Genomic DNA, 19,541 nt, shown 5'->3' on the forward strand with positions numbered 1-19,541 from the left:
AATGTTCGAATAGAAAATAGATTCACAATTTACTGTTGATTCAAAATAGAAACATGAGCACAAAAATTTGAATCAAATTGAATCAGCAGGGGAAGATTCTCATTTGTTCAGAATTATGTGATTAAAAACTGCTGAAAGACTTTCAACTGACAGAAGTTCTGTCCAAAGATTATATAATGGCAACATAGTAAATATGGAAATTGCCTTTGACCCAATAGCTGGGTGTGTATATTCAAGAACGGAAGCATTCATGGATCCTACAAGTAAACTACGATTTCCCTCTAACAGTTTCTCTAAAAAAATAGACTGCCTCTTTATCCATCTTAAACATATGTTATTTAGGGAATAATGGAAACTAAGACAAGACATTTTGAAGATGAAGCAGTAGGAAAATGTCTGGAGACAAAATTTACAGTTTGATGGTTTCAGAAGGGGAACATTCAACCTACAGACTGAGGATAGGACCAAGAATAGTACATAAATTTAAAACTTGGGACGCCATGCTGGCAAGGATCCCCAACCACCCCCCCCCCATTGGTAGTATATACAGTATTTAAATAGTAGTGCATGATAAAAACACTCTTAGTAAGAGCCAAGAGCAGAGAGTTAGTGTTGAATAAAATATATGGCTTTTTTTTTCTTTTAAAGATTTCTTTACAGTTTTATAACTCAGATACCATACGCATAACCACAAGTTGAATCATGTCTCTTAGCTAAGATGGAACTTGGAACTAAAGTTGTGTGATAGACCATGACTTCTGTGGATAAGCACTATATTAAAATGAATAGATAGACGTTGATAGAGCCTACCACATGGAGGGCGCTAAAAAGGTGATTTGTGGTTAGCCTGAGAAGAGCTTGCTAGCCAAACCTTGCCTTAGTTCCTGCAGTCTTAAGTATCCAAGAGTATGTAGAGGGTACCAAATGTATTATGGTTTGGGCAGTCCTGACTGTAGGATTTTTTCCTTTGTAAAAGCACAAAACCAGCTTAAAGAGACAGACAACATACTGTGCATGTGAATCCAAACGAAAAGAATCATGTTTAACAGTTTGGGGAGTAGGGGAGAAAAAAAATACCCAATGAATTTCATTTTCATGATTTGTTATAATGGAGAAAAACATAGCCATCATGCAAGTCATATACACTAGTTACATGACGTAAGGCTGGTGTGAAAAATGTGATATTGATTGAAATAGTTTGTGGAATTTGATTCCTGATAATAAAGGTTTGATGACAATTACTTTATATTGTCAATATAGGTGACACTTTGAAATTTTAAGTGTGCCTCAGCTCAAAAATCGTTGGGAAACACTGTCATGAAACTAACAATAAAAAAAAGATTCTCTGAATATGACGTCTCTTGACCTAGATTATGTAACTGACCTAATAGTTTATAAATTAGAGAAGATCTGGAGGATCTTTTGGCAATCTGATATGCTGTTTTCATAATCACGGGATTTGCCTTTTTCAGGCAGTGCTGAACAAGATGACCCCAATGATCTCAACCAGTCCACTACCCAGGCCAAGGTTTTGTTCTCTTCAGTGGAAAATAACTAATGTCTGGTACAAAGAGGCAGGACCCTTTCCATACTTGTAACTCAAGGACTAATTTCATACAATAAGGGGCAAAATCACTGCGGTGATTAAAAAGCTCCTCGGTGGCAAGGTACTGGCGTTGGATGTTAACTGCACCGAGTTTCTGTCCGCATTGCCAGGAGTCAGTTGGATTTCCAGGAAGGTTTGGACTCAGCAGAAGGTGCTCTTTAATCATTGATTCTGATTAGAAATTTTATGGATAGGATATATAGGCACAACAGATGCGTTGTAGGGATTAAGTTTGGTGTACTCCGTATTTTATCTTTGCTTTTTGCAGATTATGTAATCTTGCTTGTTTCATTAGCCCATGATCTTCAACTCTCAATCTAAGGGTTAAATCATTTATTTCTTTAAAAAAAAAAATCATTAGACTCCCTTGTGTCTTAAATGTGGAGGAGAATTATAATCTTTTGTCTATTGTAAGTGGGAAACTCGTGTATTCATGATTAAGCCAATGTGGTGTTTTATCACCCTAGCAAAAGTACAATTTCTCTAGTTTTCCCACGGACTATCAGCTCAATGAAAACAGAGTTTGAAACCAGCACTTTTTCACAATGTTGACAACAGCACTATAAATGGGAAACAGTTTTTTTTATGATCCCTTAAAGATGGATCGTGATTGCGTGTGCGGTCGATTGGTCGCCGGTCTTTTGGTCGCCGTCTTTTGGTCGCCGTCTTTTGGTTGCCCCGACCGCGACAACGGGCGACCAAAAGACCGGCGACAAAACAAGGTAAAACAATACGGTCTACGCATCAACAAAAGCCAACAATGACCATAAGCAGTTACACTGACCCGACGTGTGAGTGTATAAGAGTTTGTATGTACATGCGTTGTCCCTTTAAGAAGCTACGTCAGTCAGGGTCTTAACAAGTTCTCCAACAAAAAACAATAAAAGTCCGGGAAATTTGGAGCTTTTCTTTAGCCTAATAATTACTAGGGCATTAAGTATGACTAAATAGTAATTCGCAGTTTGTATTTAGGGAATTTGAGCAACGATTTAAATGGTAATTATCACTTACCTTCCGGGCGACCAAAAGACCAGCGACCAATCAACCGTGTACCTCTTGATTGATAATGGTAATGTGACCATAGGATTAATGGTATCCATGGAAGGTGTCACCACATTTTCTCTTCCAATCACTGTTATTAACATGAACTCAAAGTAACTTGTAGTTGAAGGAAGTACTAAGGCGAATGACACTAGCAACTGACAAGCAGTAAAGACGTGCTTTCAAAAAGCTTGTCTATTACTAACTCAGAGGTTTTTACATTTAATTCTTTTTCACAATGTAATAGTTTTTAAGCCTTCACAGCCTACAAAGAGTGAGCTGATTTACCTTGCAAACAGTTTCAACATCCCACGGCAGGATAGTGCGAAGGTCAATGACCTCACAGGACACACCTAGTTTTTCCTGTGCCATTTGGGCCACTTCCTTCATCACGTGTACCTAACGTAAAGAAGAAAAAAACAATCCTGATGGTTCATTTTTAGTTTTTACAATTGCTAGTGCTGCATTTACATTAATAGATAACAGAGTGACTAGCATTTTGAGTTTGAAATAGGTGTATTAGCACAGGAGTTGACCAATGAGCTTATCTTACATCGTTGAAAGTTCAGCCCTTCAAATTGTATCTGCGCATTGCAGTTCAATAAATGACAATTACTAATGCCTCAGACTGCCACATTCTGGGCTCAAAAAACAGTTACGTTTCGCCTGACACGAATTGCCAGTAAAGGGGACGAAGATACTGATGATGTCAGTGTTCGCACACAGTGCACGAAAACAATGTTTTCATGAAAAAAACTTCTACCTGGTCTAACCACAGTTAATGCCAAACAAGAGCCATATCAACTTTTGACTGTACTCGTTACAAAGAGTCATTTAGAGAACAGAAAAACTATTCCGCATATCTATAAAATATATTTGGTTCACCTGAGACGCAGTAGGGAGAAAGATAAGTGTGGACAGACCTGGGAGGACCTCACTATCAGAGGTATCATGCACTTTTGCGTCTCCATGTCCGTGCAGATTTGCCAACACTAAAGCTTATTGTAAATGTGGAATTAAAGTTATAGCAAAAAGCTACTTTTGAGTTTTTGCCCAGGATTGCTGTCGTGTTAACATGGCCTGATACTAGCTATGATAGAGAAACTTTCTTTCATTGTCCCATTTATCACTTCCAGGTACATTAGGCCCCGGATAAGCCAGATAAAGTGGCTGGGAACAATCAAATTGAATCTGATTCCTAGTGAGGTAGGCTGTGATACCAAGCCGTAGAAATCAAAGCCCACTGATGAAAAGACCATCATCAATGGAAAGTGTGCTGTGGACATGTGCAGTTAATAGACTGAAAGCCAAGCACAGCCTTGGTGCTGAGGTGTGTGGGAAGAAATAGTCCAAGCATGCCAGCTGAGAGACCCTACAGTGACACAGAGGGCTCGTAATGGATTTAAAATTAATCCGAGAGCTTTGGACATTACATATTGTTCAGGTGACTCCCTTTCATTTTTTTCAGGGTTCCAAAGATAGACGATAAATAAACTATTCGGCACACCCACTGAGATGTTGTCAATGATGTGCAGGATTACCTACCTGTGTCCCCCAGGCAATCAACGTAACATCACTTCCTTCCTCGACAACCTCAGCCTCTGATAGTGGAATAGTGTAGGGTTCTGTGGGAACCTGCTCCACTGGAAACACAATTGAAATGTTTAGCATGAGGCCGATTCCATACATAAACTATATTGCCACATAGACCTAGGCGATAAAACGATAACAGACAACAAAAACTCATTTTATATCCCCTTTCTTTTAAATTAAGGTAACATAGTTAGTTTCATAATTGAATAACAAGGAAAGTAATGTAATTACTCACAGAAGTTAGAATTTTCAAATTTGAAAAAAAAAAAAAAATTCTATCGTGATAACAATTTTTGTCATATCACGCAGGCGTATTGCCACATGTAATTTCCCAATTGCCTTGATTCGCTCATGAAATTAACTATCTTGTTTCTAATTTAGATAGACTTTACAAGGAAGAATTTTGGCCCGTTCAAAGTAGCAACAACACCTTCAGGAATTCTGGTAAGGCTTGAGTGTGCTTATGTGAATTGTCTAATCATTCTTTTACAAGCAATTTGTGAAGATACATATTGTACTTACAGATTGACTTCAGGATTCTGCAGCCCAATTATTTTCATCCACACAATTTCTTTTAATCCATTTCTTTATGGAAATCTACATTAAAGTGATGTTCGAGCGGGAATAGGCTATCAACAAACTGTTCCCACAAAGTTGCAGAACTAGAGTCCAAAATACTGAAGCATTCAGTGTTCCCTTCAAAAGAACCCAACTTACCTGCTGCTCTGTAAAGAATTTTGGGTTCAAAGAAAATGCAGGGGTTGTTATCCGCGATGCAGGAGAGAAGCAGCCCCTTGGCCTGGACGGGGCTACGGGGTACAACAACCTGGGCACACAAATTCCATTTTCAAAATCCACGTCTAACACATCAAAATAGTAATAAACAGTATGTTCAAAGGAGCTTCTGTGTTCAGGGGTAACCAAACATTTTTCACGAGGGCCATATAACTTCTCTAGACTGTGATGAATACATTTATGATAAAACAAAATACTTTAGAGGACTGAGAACAACCAGAAATCATACAGGGGGAGCACTGGATTATAAAGGACACAGTGAATTCATTCATTTATGTTACTTGACACGTATCTAATCACTAATGACCATATGGGAAGTAGGCGTGGTACACGCTAAATTGATTGCTAACCAATCACACGGCACAATAAGTCAACCAAGCCCTCACACACCTAACCATACCTATGGACAATTTGATGTGTTTAATAAACATACCATTTATGTTTTTGTGAAGCACTTATCTAGCAGCCCAAAGAGTGCATTCGTCAATATTTTTAAACTGCTTGCAGTACCATTTATGACCACCAATGTTCCCTTGGGCATTTTCATAATTAAATGTTTTATTGAAGGGTCATTTTACAGCAGCTGTGAGCATTTTGTGGCAAACGCTAAGCACCGACAGTAGCCGAAATACCACCCACACATGAAAACCCACGCAGGCAGATGGAGAATAAGCAAACTCCGAAAAAGGAAGGTCAGAACCCACCGGGATTAACCCTCGTCTCAGAACTGTGAGGCGAACGTGCTAATCAATCAAATACTGAGTCGCTGATATTTATTAACTAGTGATATATGATTCAGATCTATTACTAATCTACTGTAACATTTAAAGAGATATAATAAGTACATACTAAGGTGATGAAAGGCTCACCTTAATGCCAGGGCAATGGGCAAAGAATGCCTCAGGGCTTTGGGAGTGATAAAGTGATCCATGGCCAACACATCCCCAGGGAGCACGAATCGTGAGGTTTCCACAGTCAAACAAGTTGCCAGAGCGATAGCGGTACTTGGCAGCTTCATTGACAATCTACAAGAGACCAGTTAAATTAGTTTCAACAAAAAATGTTCCATGTCAGATATAATAGACAAATAACACAAAAGGTTGTTGCAAAAGAAAAATACTAGGTTTTACTTTAGACAGTGCACAGCATCTCTGAATAGAAAGTTGAGTGAAAGGAGTGCCGATTTTTCCCCCTACTCTTGAGGTAGCAGTTTTAAGCAGGCTGTATAAATCAGATAAGAGCTGCCAAACATCAAAAAGCATATTTCATAGTGGGTATTGAAAATTTATAGATTTTGTGACATTTTTTCCTAGTGATGAGATTAGATTGCACACGTGTCCTTGAAAAGGAAGTCAGCACGGTAGTACTTAATGTTCAAAATAATGGTGGCTGAGCAATTATTTTGAAGGTTAATGCCAAACTCAATCATCGATTTCTCAACACGATTCTCTACGACAACTGCGTAATGAAAAATCTTGATTCTGGACAACGTGCAAAAGTCAAAACTTCTTTGAATTATTATTATAAAAACTTATTTAAATATGTTGTTGCGTTTCAAAACTAATCGTCATGGCAAGTTAAAATGGTGAGGTAAAAACAATAACTTACAACATTTTAATTTTTTTTTCATTTAAATTGCTGAAAAAAAGGTCGATTATTTTTTTTTTTTTTTTTGGCGTTTTGATACAAAATGCGTATCTATTAGTTGGGTAAAACATGGCGTAGTAATCTACGGAAGATTTATAGTATCTGACAGCTCTGTCTGTAACATATTACTACTCATTTACTTGTACATTATAGGCAGAGAAAATTGCAGAGAAAACCTGCGGCGGCACAGTGAAAATTCCACATGGCAAGGCTGGAGCCCGGGTTTGAACCCTTGATCCCAGAAGAGTGAGGTGGACGTGCTAAGGACTTACCATACTTACTACAGTAAATTTGACCAACACTTTTTCTTATGGGGCTTAATTTTGAATTATGGAAGGTAATTGACTCCTGATTTAATAAGTGGATTTAAAAGTTATACAGTGGTACCTCTACATACGAGCAGCTCTACCTACGAGATGCTCGAGATACGAGGAAAATTTCAAGCAAATAATTAGCTCTAGATACGAGAAAAATTTCGACATGCGAGAAAGCCAGGTAGCCATGACATGAGAGGCTGTTTATCATTGTAGCGCACTGTCTTTTTTGACACATCTCTTTTGTGTATAATAGATATCTACGAGCACTGAACGATTTCTTCACACGAGTTTCTCCTACACATGGACCAGAAAACGCACAACGCGCATGCGCGGGGAAAAAAGAGGGCTTTCTGGGTAATAAAGTATACTCGTGCACACAACACCGATAGCCAATGGCACCCTTTCTCAGAATAAAACTTCATTACCCACAATCAATATGTGGGTAGGCTGAGCTGTTGCATTTCCTGTTTTTCCTTCCTTAGCCTGTTAGCTCCCGCGATCGCTCATTCAAGACTACTTCGCGTTGGCAAGTGGTCGTGCGTTATCCTATTGTGAGGACATTTGTGTGCATCATTTTCGGAATATTTTGAAGGGAATACAACAGCAAACAGCCAATCGATAGCGAACGTGAGGGTGGAGGCGTGGCAAACAGCTAACCTGGGGAACGAAGGTAAAAAAAATTAAAACAAAATTAGAATTCAGTTTTGTGTAAAGTTACATTAAACTTATGTTTGAGTGTGTCTGTATATATTAATCCAAGTTAATAAAAATGTGTTTGTTCGGTTACGAGTGTGTTGTTTTTAGTTCATTTCAATGGGAAACGTTCGTTCGAGCTACGAGAAGACCGACATACGAGCTCAGTCCCGGAACGAATTAAGCTCGTATGTAGAGGTACCACTGTAATGTATACATATAAAAAAATCAATTTAAAAAATTGATTTATCGCAAATTAACTGTGGACTGAATCACGATTAAAACATTTAATTCATAATTTTACTTTTTCAGAGGTGTTTTCTGCAGAATTTTGAGGAAAATATTCTATTTTGGAGCGGAGCGGTGCCTAAAAAAATCCTGAGGGATTGTCCTCAAAATGTATACTTTCTTTATCATTTCTTCTTCTGTTTTATCCATACCTGGTCAAAAGCAGGATAGATGTAGTCAGCAAACTGGATCTCAGCAATAGCTGTAGCTCCCGCAACTGCTACACCAATACCAAATCCCACAATCCCCTGCTCACAAAGTGGAGTGTTGAAGACTCGATCTTTCCCTAGTGGTGACAGTAAGAGAAAAATATACCTAAATGGTACATTTATGGATATCTTCAAAAACAGCATTTATCAAGCTACATAAGGAAGTACATACTCATACTTGGCTATTCGACACATGCCAGACTCGGCATAGTGTTTTCCCTCTTTTCCTGGACCCGACTGACGGGTCTGTGTTTATTTCCATTGTTTATGTATTACCGACGCTCCCCTACTTACGAACATTCAACTTACGAACAACGGTACATACGAACATGTCTGCAAATTGCGTTTAAGTCGAAAAATGTTCGCAAGTCCAATTATTATTATTTTTTTTCCCCGAGTAGTGCTTCTTTCCGCCGTTAATACCGACGCCTGGCGCTGTGACCGCTCAGCTCACCCAGCATCTACCTTCTTCGTTGCAATGCGGAAGTGCGTGAACGTATCTCCAGTGGGCAAAAAAACCTTTTTCATTTGTATCATTAAATATCTCGTGCATCCATTATTTAATATGGTTGGTAAAAAGCAAAATGCTTCTATTGAGGGAGTTGCAAGGAAGAGGCAAGCCATTTCATTTGAAACGAGTGGCAATAATAACGAAGGTTGATGCTCGTGAGAGTGGTGAGCGTTTCACGGGTATACAACTTGTCAGTACCATTTATAAACAGAAAGATCGAGCAGCAGGACCCAAATATTGAACGTTGCACAAAGTTTGCAAATCAATTGAATGATGCCATACAGTGCTACCGCATCATTTATGATGAAAAAAAAGAAGAAAACTGTGCAATCGTCGTTAGATCGCTTCTTTCGGCCAGTTTCTAATACATAAATCTCTCTCTCTCTCTATACAGTACTGTACATATTCTCTCCATTTTATTAAATGTTTTTTCAGTACAAACCAATGTGTGTTACTTATACAAGCCTTAAACATACAAATGCACTTATATAAACCTTCAATATACTTATATAGGCCTTAAACATAAATTATAATACAAAATATAGCACTAAATCAACTTACAAACAAATTCAACTTATGAACAATCGCTCGGAACCTAACTCGTTCGTAAGTTGGGGAGCGTCTGTATTTAAAAATCCATCCATTTTCTATTATTTATAATAATAATAATTATTTTATATTATTGGTGATGGAGCAAATTCAAACTATAGGAAGAAGCGGGCCACTGTGAGAGATCGCTCATTCGGTCTACATGCGTTTCGTAGACTCAGAGTAGACTTTCGACCATATCCCTCGGGGACTCTCGGTACCAGGAGTATTGGGTGAATTACCCCTAGTAGACGTATACATTTCTTTGATCTTATACATGTGTGAAGGAAAATGCAACAGGGGATCGACAGGCGGATCGGTACGCCTTCTGCAGTGATGGTGACGCATCCACATCGGTTTGTCGTGGTAAAGATGGAACTTAGCCGAAAGACGAAGCTCTCTATTTGCTAGTATATGTATTCTCCTATTCTCACCTATGGTTACGAGCTATGGGTCAAGCTGCTTTAGACTTTCTAGTGTTAAATAGTATAAATAGAGAAGCTTAGTCTTCCGGGAGAGGGCCGGAATAGAGACGCTGCTCCACCACACGAGAGCCAGATGACGTGACTTGGACATCTGCTTAGGATTCTTCCTGGATGCCTCCCTGTTGAAGTGTTCCGGGCACATCCCAAAGGAAGGCGATCTTGGGGTTGACGCAGCACACACTGAAAACAGAGGAACGCCTCGGGATCCTTCTAGAAAAGCTGGACTAAGTGGTGGAGGAGAGGGAAGTCTGGGCTTTGCTACTGAAGCTGCTGCTGCCGTGATCCAAGCGTAGATAAGCTTGACAAAATGGATGAAAAGTCTTAATGTGTATAATAAAACTATGTTCTCACTGTGCTCAACCAGGCTCTGTTTTAGGGTGCTTTGGCTTATTCCTCCATTCCAAGAAAAATTGTCAGCATGATAAGGCAAAAATGTTTGATTTATCTTCTATAATTGTACATGTTGATTTAGGGTTGTAAAAGAATATTAACAGTAGTATGCAGTAGCATTAAAAATGCTTATTCTTTGCAGTTGTCAGCAATTTAAAAAGGCAGTGTAAAGAAGCTGTGACCGATACACCATGAAAACCATTTATATAGTCCTTACCCTGCATTAACCTCTTTTTTGTATACTTGCTGCAGGTGTCAGAGGTGTACTCCTTTTCTTTCCTTTCACTAGTGAGAGGGGATAAAAACAGCTTTGTGCTCGTCACTGTACACAAGGACGGGATGGAAAATAATGATCCCTCTCCAAAAGGTCAACATTTCTGACGTCAATGAAAACAAAAGGCAAAGCCTACTGCCCAATTGATTTGAGGCTCCACATTATAAAAAGCAAAAAATGAGGGGATAAAAAACAATCCAACTGCCCGATAATAAACTGAAAATACATTAGGCAAAGAGGGTATAATTTAAGACTATTTTTCAATGAATGTCATCATGAGATATAGGTATAAATCAAGTGTTTCTATTTGGAAAGGAAATTTCTGTTTTGTAATACAAAAATACCCAAAAAGTTGTTTGTTTATCCAATTAGAGCTGAAAGGATCCACAACACTATTACTTTAATGTTTTTTACTAAGCTTAATATTTAAAAGAAATACTTAACTGCATTTTACAACTGAAAGTGAACATACTACACTGAACAAAGACAGAAACACAACATTTGTTTGTGCTCCCATTTTTGTGAGGTGGACTGATAGATGTAAAATTTCCTAAAACGCTGTTGGCCAATTCCCTCAAATATTGTTCACAAATCTGTGTAGGAGCTTTTCTGGTTAGTCAACTACATTCTTCCCATTCACAGGAGTGGCATATCAAGATACTGATTATATAGATTGATTGTTGCACAGGTGTGCTTTAGCCTCGCAACAATAAAAGACCACTCTTAAATGTAAGAGTGCTTCTACCACCATTTGCCTCACATAGGGCAACCACACCTCTTTAATATATGTGCAAAAATGCTGCCAGTTTTCAGAAAGTGGATCAGGCTGTCGTATTGACCAGTCAAGAACATCGCAAACATGCTCAATTGGGGACATGTCCGTTAGTATGATGGCAACGCAGGAACTGCGATGTTTTTCAAAGTCTATTCAATCCAGGAAAGTCTGAAGTTTGCTTTCTTTGGCCCAGACCAAAATACATTTGGTCCAGAACTCTTTTGGTGCAGTTACTCTACAGAGTGCAATTTTTGCTAGCAATCCAGGATTAGACAATAACCTATGCATGTGCAAATATCGTTCAATCTTTGGACAAAACCGTTTGGGTGAAAATACGGAAGTAAACAATCGTGGAGCTTCTGCTTGCAGCCCTGCACCTGTGGCTATGGGAGCCTGTTATGTGCAAATAGGCGTGTGATTTCAACTTAGGTTCGATACACGGTGTGGTCGTTTTCACTCATGAAGTGAACCGCACCACGTTCCGCTTGGAAGGGTATTGGTCTCAAACCGGCTGTTTGGTCTGCACCAGAGTTCACTGGTTTGTATTCACACCAAATGGTCCGCTCCGCAGATGTTTTAGTTTTTTTCCAGACCAAATAGGGCAGGTATGAATACGCCTTAAATTCTAGGATTTGTGAAAAGATCTTTGCATCATTGAGCCATGCATTATCATGCAGGTGACGGTTGTGGATGAATTCAACAAAAATAGGTCGGGAGGGTCTCGTCATGACACCGTGCACTCAAAATAGCATCAATAAAATACACCTGTTTTTGTTTGCACATAAGATATTGCCGCTTGATCCACAACGTTGATAATGGAAGTAAACAATCATGGAGCTGGTAAATCTCTCACCTAAATGACGTTGCACACAACGTTTATCAATCTGCCCTAATTCGGATTCATCAGTGAAATGGAAACTGTGCCAGACCATAACAGACATAAGCATTTCCCCACTCAACTTGGTCACAACGATGAAATGCAGTCAGATCGAGATACCCATGAAGACAGCAAGAATTCACATGAGCTTCAATGACAGTTGATGCAGGTGTTTTTTAGTTTTGCAAAAATCTTTTCGAAAGAACTGTCCAGGTGGCTGGTCTGAAACTATCTTGGCGGAAAACATGGTGGATCTGGAGGTTCTGGATTCATGTGGTCACCTGTGGTCTGAAGTTGTGAGGCCAGTTGGATAACTGCCAAATTGTTTGAAATGCCTTTGGATACAGCTTATAGTAGGGATATGACCATCAATTCAAAGGCAAGAACGCTGACAGACATTCATGCAGTCAGCAAGGCATTCTCATGCGACATTAAAACTCATATGTGGCATTGTGCTGTGATAAAACTGTACATTTTAGGATGAACAATTCATCATTCATCATCTGTACCACTTATCCCTTATGAAGGTCACAGGGTGCTTGAGCCTAGCCCATGTAACCCTAAATCAACACTGGCCAGTATGCAAGAGACACTCTAAATCGTTTGTCACTGAATCGTAAGACACAAGGAGACACGCAACCATTAATCAACAATCTCATTCCTAGGACTAATTTGGAGTGTTCAACTGCACCATGCATGTTTTTAGGATGTATGAGTAAACCCAGAGAAAGCCCACGCAGGCACAGCCAGAACATCTAAACTGCACATAGGAAGGACAGAGATGAGGGTTAAACTGGTAGGCGGGCCTGCTAACTAACTATTAGGCACCACTACTAGCCACTCATTGAATGAACAACATTTGAGGAAAATTCTTCATTGTTTATGTACAAGTTTTAGATCTCTGACTTCATTTCACAAAACAATAGCAGCCAAATTAAGTGTTACATTTATATTATTTCAGTATCATACTTTATTTGAAAGTTTCTCAATACTATGACAAATAATCAAATGCCTCTTTTAGTGGCACACTCATAATTCAGAAGACATAAACAACTGTTGAACTGACCCCCTATGGACTCTAGTCAAACATACACAAATGAAACATTCAACTTTGTCATGTTAAATCTACAGAAACTTCATAAATTGTTGATAGACGTGCCTTACGCTTGTTTCAACAGTTGCCATGGAAACCTGCAATGCAACAGTCTGGTGAAAAGTCCATTCACAGGCATAGCAACTGCTGCGTCTTTACACATCTGTCATGGGCCTTATACAATTTCCAATGCATAGACGAATTGTAGGAGAATACTGTATATTAGAACTGGACAATTGGTATGGGTTACCGTTTCACACTGGTATCCATTTTTGGTGTATGGTGATACAAACAATAAATAAAACACTTAAATCGGCTCATTCGTTAATAATATGTAGTCCTCTTGTACAATCCACACTTGACTGACAAATATAAATGGACTCAACAAAACACTTTAGTTTCCCCTTTTTAATGTTCTAATTTCCAACATTATTTGAAATCACAGTGCTGATAGTGTGCTTAAGCTTTGTGTTTTAGTCATTGCTATGATTAACTACATTGTACATGCGCTAGTTCTTTTGCTTATGAAATACCAGCTGTACAGTAAACAAGGTTCATTCAAGTATCATCAGAGTGAGTAGGAACTGAAAGTATGTAATTACATTGGTATTGTCCATAAAGCATATATCAGCTTTCTGTTTGTCTGTTTCAAAAGGGTCCTTTTGGTCCTCTAGGTGAACAGTGAACAGTTTCAAGAGCCGCAAAAATTGAGTTTGTTGGGGTTTAAAACTCTGCTGCCATCTTGTGGTAGAGTAACAAAGGGGCTTTTCGATGATAAAGAAAAAAAAAGTATTGTGCAGGCATCATCTTACCATATTTGTCTCTTAGGCCCACTGTACATCGAAATACTCCTCCAAAAGCCACATCTTCCCCAAAGATAACTGCGAAAAAATACATTACAGTTACATTAGGCGTTACACAAGGGAAAATAGTGACAACATGGGGTCTGCCTACTTTGACCAAGAGAGATGTGGCCAAATTTAAGAAATAGAAGTCGTTCAGAAACCTTGAGCATGATACATCGCTTTTGTAAAAAAGGTCCACACAAAAAAAGCATGGAAAAATAAACAAAAGATGTAAAACAAGAAATCTGTAGCATTCCAATCATTTTTTTTTACATTGACTTCACTGATGCAGCTAATGTTTAAAAGAATCAAAAGATATGTGCTCGGAGCTTATTTCAAGTGTGTGGAGTACATGGTGAGAAATGTGTATACATAAATTCTCCATGACTAATTGGCAGCATATTTAGGTCTAACAAGTTGTACAATTTTTTGTAACTGCAGTACAGACGCTCCCCTACTTACGAACGAGTTAGGTTCCGAGCGATTGTTCATAAGTTGAATTTGTTTGTAAGTTGCTCAGTGCTATATTTTGTATTATAATTTATATTTAAGGCCTATATAAGTATATTGAAGGTTTATATAAGTGCATTTGTATGTTTAAGGCTTGTATAAGTAACACGCATTGGTTTGTACTGAAAAAAATATTTAATACAATGGAGAGAATACATACAGTACTGTATACATATATTAGAGAGAGATAGATTTACTAGAAACTGGCCGAAAGAAGCTATCTAATGACGATTGCAGTTTTCTTTTTTTCATCATAAATGATGCGGTAGCACTGTATGGCATCATTCAATCGATTTGCACACTTTGTGCAACGTTCAATATTTGGGTCCTGCTGCTCGATCTTTATGTTTATAAATGGTACTGACGGGCGAAAGATTCAAGTTGTATTCCCGTGCAACGCGCATCAAGCTTCGTTATTATTGCCACTCATTTCAAATGAAATGGCTTGCCTCTTCCTTGCACCTCCCTCAATAGAAGTCTTTCGCTTTTCACCAACCATATTGAATAATGGATGCACGAGATATTTAATGATAAAAATGAAAAAGGTTCTTTGCGCACTGGAGATACATTCACGCACTTCCGGATTGCAACGAAGTGGGCAGAAGAAGGTAGATGCTGGCTGAGCTGAGCTCTCACAGCGCCAGGCGTCGGTATTAGCAGCGGAAAGAAGTACTACTCGGAAAAAGGCGCGCAATACAAAATCGAACTTACGAACATTTTTCGACATAAACGCAATTTGCAGACATGTTCGTATGTACCGTTGTTCGTAACTCGAATGTTCGTAAGTAGGGGAGCGTCTGTATACGAGTATCCGACAACTACTATAAAATTTGCACACCATTACGTTGGAAGCTGGGTGAATATTATTTTCAACTTTCAGAATGAACAAGTAGCAATAGAATACTTGAAAGGTGTCGTAAAGTCATTTTGATGATGTTCTTATCAATACGTACCTGAAATCTGTTTGAAAAAGTGTTGAAAACAGACAAACTCATGCGTATGGAATTTTTTTCAAAAAGAAATACTGCACTATTCTGCTGCAGACTAAGAGAAACGTTGGCTTTTCCTTCAAAATTGTACTTTGGTTCGGATGGTTCATGCTAAGCGCAAAAGCATCAACACTAGCAAGTGACGACAGGAGGACTGACAGTCGACACAGACACGCCTATAAATTCTGATCACTGACAGAATACACAAAAAGCATCATAGAAACGCATCTCCCTCCATGCCATTGGGAGCCCTGTGGAGCGTTGGGAGGTAGCCAGTGGGAGGCAAACGAGGCTTTAGGGAATAGCAACTCTATCATGCAAAAATCAAAATAAAATACAGGATTCTACAAGTTTATTTACGTTTCAGGCGATGTTTGAATTTTTGAAACTTTGCGTTTTGTAACCTGATTTTTTTTCGTAGCAGGAGATGAATTTTTCCCATTGAGGTGTTGCATAAACTGAATATTTCATATGTACATACGATCATAAGTCAATAAACGACTTTATTGGGAAAAGGAATCAACGGTAATAATATCAAAACAAGAGAATTAACACCTAATTTTAAGATAAACACATACCTGCTGTTGGGTCACTCGAAAGAGTGTTGTCCAAGGCACTTGTAATTGACTGAAACAAATTCATCTTCTCGGTGGGTCCTATAAAGAAGTACAAATACAAATAAGTTGAGGAAACAATACTCAATATTATGGCAACCCAGTGGATTTGTGTTTAGCACATCTGCCTCACAGTTCTGAGATTGAGGGTTCAACCCTGAAATTGAGCCCACCCATGGACTTCCTGTGTGGACTTAGCATGTTCTCCCCAGACCTGCGTGGGTTTTCCCGGGCACTCCGGTTTTCTCCCACATAAATTCTCTTTGGGTATGCGCGTGAATGCAAACGGTTGTCTGTCTAGTTGTGCGCTGCGATTAGCTGGGAACCAATTGAGCTTCCATTCCAGCTGCAACACTTGAGGATAAGGGGTATGCAAAATTAATCAATGATTACTTAATAACTAATTCTTACAGAAGAAATATGTTAATACCACCATTATTTACTTCAACAACACACATCTTGGTAAATATTTCTGTTGAAAATTTGGATGACTTGTTCACCATTGAAGATAATTATTTATTAAAATCATGTATTCTTTAAATGTTTTCAAATAAGTAGGATAATTCTCTTCAAGTATCCACAAGAACAACAATAAACTGTGTGGAGACTTAACAGATCTTTGTCTTGGAAAAATAATTTTTAAAAAGTACTACTTTCAATCAACCAATCAATCATTTTATTCATACCTAGTCATGTATAAGTAACAACCATATATAATCGATCCAGCTAATAGAAGTCATGACGTTTGACCCACGATGAGCCAAAATATTTTTTTAAATGTGATATTTTTCATGCAAATGTTATTTATCCTAAAATTGGAGTTAATATACCACGTAACCTGAAAATCCAATACTCTAACACAAAAAAGTATGGACCAGTTTTGTCTTAATTTACATATATATAAATTAAATGAAAAATTGCTGTACAATATTTACACCATGCTGACAAATAAAAAATAACTTGTATGGATGTTTTATTTTGCTGCTCCGACCCAAAGTGGATAAACTTGACGAGCTAGCTACTTACCATATTGTGTTGGAGCGAGGTCGGACTGAAAGGTAAAATGTGCAGCATGTCTGCGTTGTGTTTTCGCGTGGGGGTCACAGCTCGATGACAGTTTAAGCAACGTTGGCCCAAAAGTGTTCTGTGGTACGGTGGATACACCGGAGACAGAAAGTTTTGAGTGTACACCTCGAAGCAAAAGCCGTGCTACAGCCGCCATTTTTGTTGTGACCGGGGATCAGACGGAACCAGACTACAAAGATCGTATATTTAGGACATCGATGTCTAGAAAAAGATGTTGGTATTTCATAGCAGATATCACATATATAATGTTAGATATCTAATTGCAGTGTCAGTGGCGTAAGGATTTCGCAGCCATCATATGTCGGGACACTTCTCAGGCAGACTTTACTGAAGTGGAACTCAAGTGAGTGACTGTAATACCCTTAAATATCTGAATTACTGATAGATTTGGATTCCAACAAAACGCATTTGCGTAGCTATGATTCAGGCTGGACAATAACATTTGGAAAATAATATTGAAATAATTTTATGACGAGATATTACTGCGGCGACCCGGTGGAGCGAGTGGTTAGTGCGTCGGCCTCACAGCTCTGGGGTCCTGGGTTCAAATCCAGGATCGGTCCACCTGTGTGGAGTTTGCATGTACTCCCCGGGCCTGCGTGGGTTACCTCCCACATTGCAAAAACATGCATGGTAGGCTGATTGGACACTCTAAATTGCCCCTAGGTGTGGGTGCGAGTGTGAATGGTTTATCTGTCTCCTTGTGCCCTGCGATTGGCTGGCCACTGATTCAGGGTGTCTCCCGCCTCTGGCCTGGAGTCAGCTGGGATAGGCTCCAGCACCCCCCGCAACCTTAACGAGGATAAAGCAGTTCAGAAAATTAGATGGGATGAGATATTACTGCATCTATGGCTCATATGACAAGCCAAATTGTTGTAAAATAATTTGACAATTGAGAAACCTGCTACTAAAGTATATGTTGATACGCACCAGTGCCCATAGTCTTATCAATTGGCTCTGACACAAAATGACTGGCAAGTGGTGATGCCTTTCCCCATTAGTTTACCATGCACAATAGACATCTAGCCTTGCATGTTCAAAAGAATATCTGTAACCTGTTGTTTTGTCTATAGTAATCATAAGGTTAACCCACTCTGCTGCCAAAGTAGAACAAATCTTAGGGGTGATCTTGTGGTGGTGGTGACTTCTATGTACTACACTGAAACATGTCAAAGTGAAAAAGTAAACCATCCTAACTCCCATTGGCAGCTGAATTTATATAATATACGACACAGACAACCACGCACACACTCATAACTAGGGGTAATTTAGAGTGTCCAATCAGCCTACCATGCATGTTTTTGGAATGTGGGAGGAAACCAGAGTACCTGAAGAAAACCCACACAGGCCCAGGGAGATCATGCAAATTCCACACAGGTGGACCGACCTGGATTTGAGCCCAGGACCCCAAAGCTGTGAGGCTGACGTGCTAACCACTTGTGGCGCCAGGCTGCCCGTGAATAGACTACAATACACAAAATTATTTACTACACATTTTGTCTCACAATCTTTGCCGTAAATTCTATGCATCACATGTACAATCATACAGTACAGACAGAATACATTTATGGAGTGAAAGCAGGTGTTTTCTTTAGGTCAATGTGGCATTCATTCATCTTCTGCACCGCTTATCCTCATGACGGGCGCCGCTGCAGTCAAATATGAATCACAATCAATGTTCCCTCTAAACTGCACGCATGCGCAATTGCGCACTACTCTCGTCTTCTCTGCGCACAGCAAATCATATGGAGCGCAAAAAATAAAATCCCTTTTTTTTTAGCTGTGAGGCCGACTCGCGAACCACTCATCCGCCGGGCCGCCCATTCATAGATATTAATCATTACATTTTATTATTACTAAATAATTTATGTGTAGTAGACATGCACCTGCTAATGGCAGGTGTGATACTGGTGTGTGCCCATAGTGAGCAATGATGATGTTGCTCACACCAGTACTCAGTGCTCAGGGAGGTTGTCTCTCTGCCCAGACAAACAAAAAATTAGAGGGATCATTGATCACAATCCAGAAAATTCCATTGACAATGACTAGGCCATGTTTGTGGCATTATTTTACAGTACAGTTTGCTGTTCAAAATGTTTCTCAAACAATTTATGAAATATCAGTTGGGGAGTTCTTAATTACTACCTTGTGCAACATGTCCTTACGTTCTATTTTAACGCTAATAGTTCTCTTATTTGTGATGTTTTATATTTTTTTGATTTGGGAATGCAATACTAGAAATTACAGGTAGAGATTGACAATAATTTCTGAGGATACTGCGTCTTTATTATTGGTGTATAAATTTACAGGACAAG

General features: G+C 39.0%; 1 protein-coding gene across 5 annotated transcripts in view; it reads right to left on the reverse strand.

Moving 5' to 3' along the window:
* The window catches only part of bckdhb (branched chain keto acid dehydrogenase E1 subunit beta), a 38,156-nt gene extending 20,596 nt beyond the window's left edge, over window positions 1-17,560 (reverse strand). For 4 of the 5 annotated variants that reach the window (XR_013300126.1, XR_013300127.1, XR_013300125.1 and 1 more), the window contains exons 1-8: window positions 17,167-17,560; window positions 16,105-16,182; window positions 13,995-14,063; window positions 8,133-8,266; window positions 5,905-6,060; window positions 4,958-5,066; window positions 4,193-4,290; window positions 2,936-3,046 (exon numbers count right to left, since the gene is read on the reverse strand). Coding sequence is in view for 1 of the 5 variants with exons in the window: in XM_077599591.1 (XP_077455717.1) it covers window positions 2,936-3,046; window positions 4,193-4,290; window positions 4,958-5,066; window positions 5,905-6,060; window positions 8,133-8,266; window positions 13,995-14,063; window positions 16,105-16,182; window positions 17,167-17,362 (951 nt within the window). In the remaining 4 variants the exon portion in view is untranslated. The remainder of the gene's footprint in view (window positions 1-2,935; window positions 3,047-4,192; window positions 4,291-4,957; window positions 5,067-5,904; window positions 6,061-8,132; window positions 8,267-13,994; window positions 14,064-16,104; window positions 16,183-17,166) is intronic. The other variant, XM_077599591.1, reaches the window with a different exon arrangement.
* Between the last annotated feature and the right edge of the window lie 1,981 nt (window positions 17,561-19,541).

Source organism: Stigmatopora argus, chromosome 4, assembly GCF_051989625.1.
Source record: "Stigmatopora argus isolate UIUO_Sarg chromosome 4, RoL_Sarg_1.0, whole genome shotgun sequence".
NCBI lineage: Eukaryota > Metazoa > Chordata > Actinopteri > Syngnathiformes > Syngnathidae > Stigmatopora > Stigmatopora argus.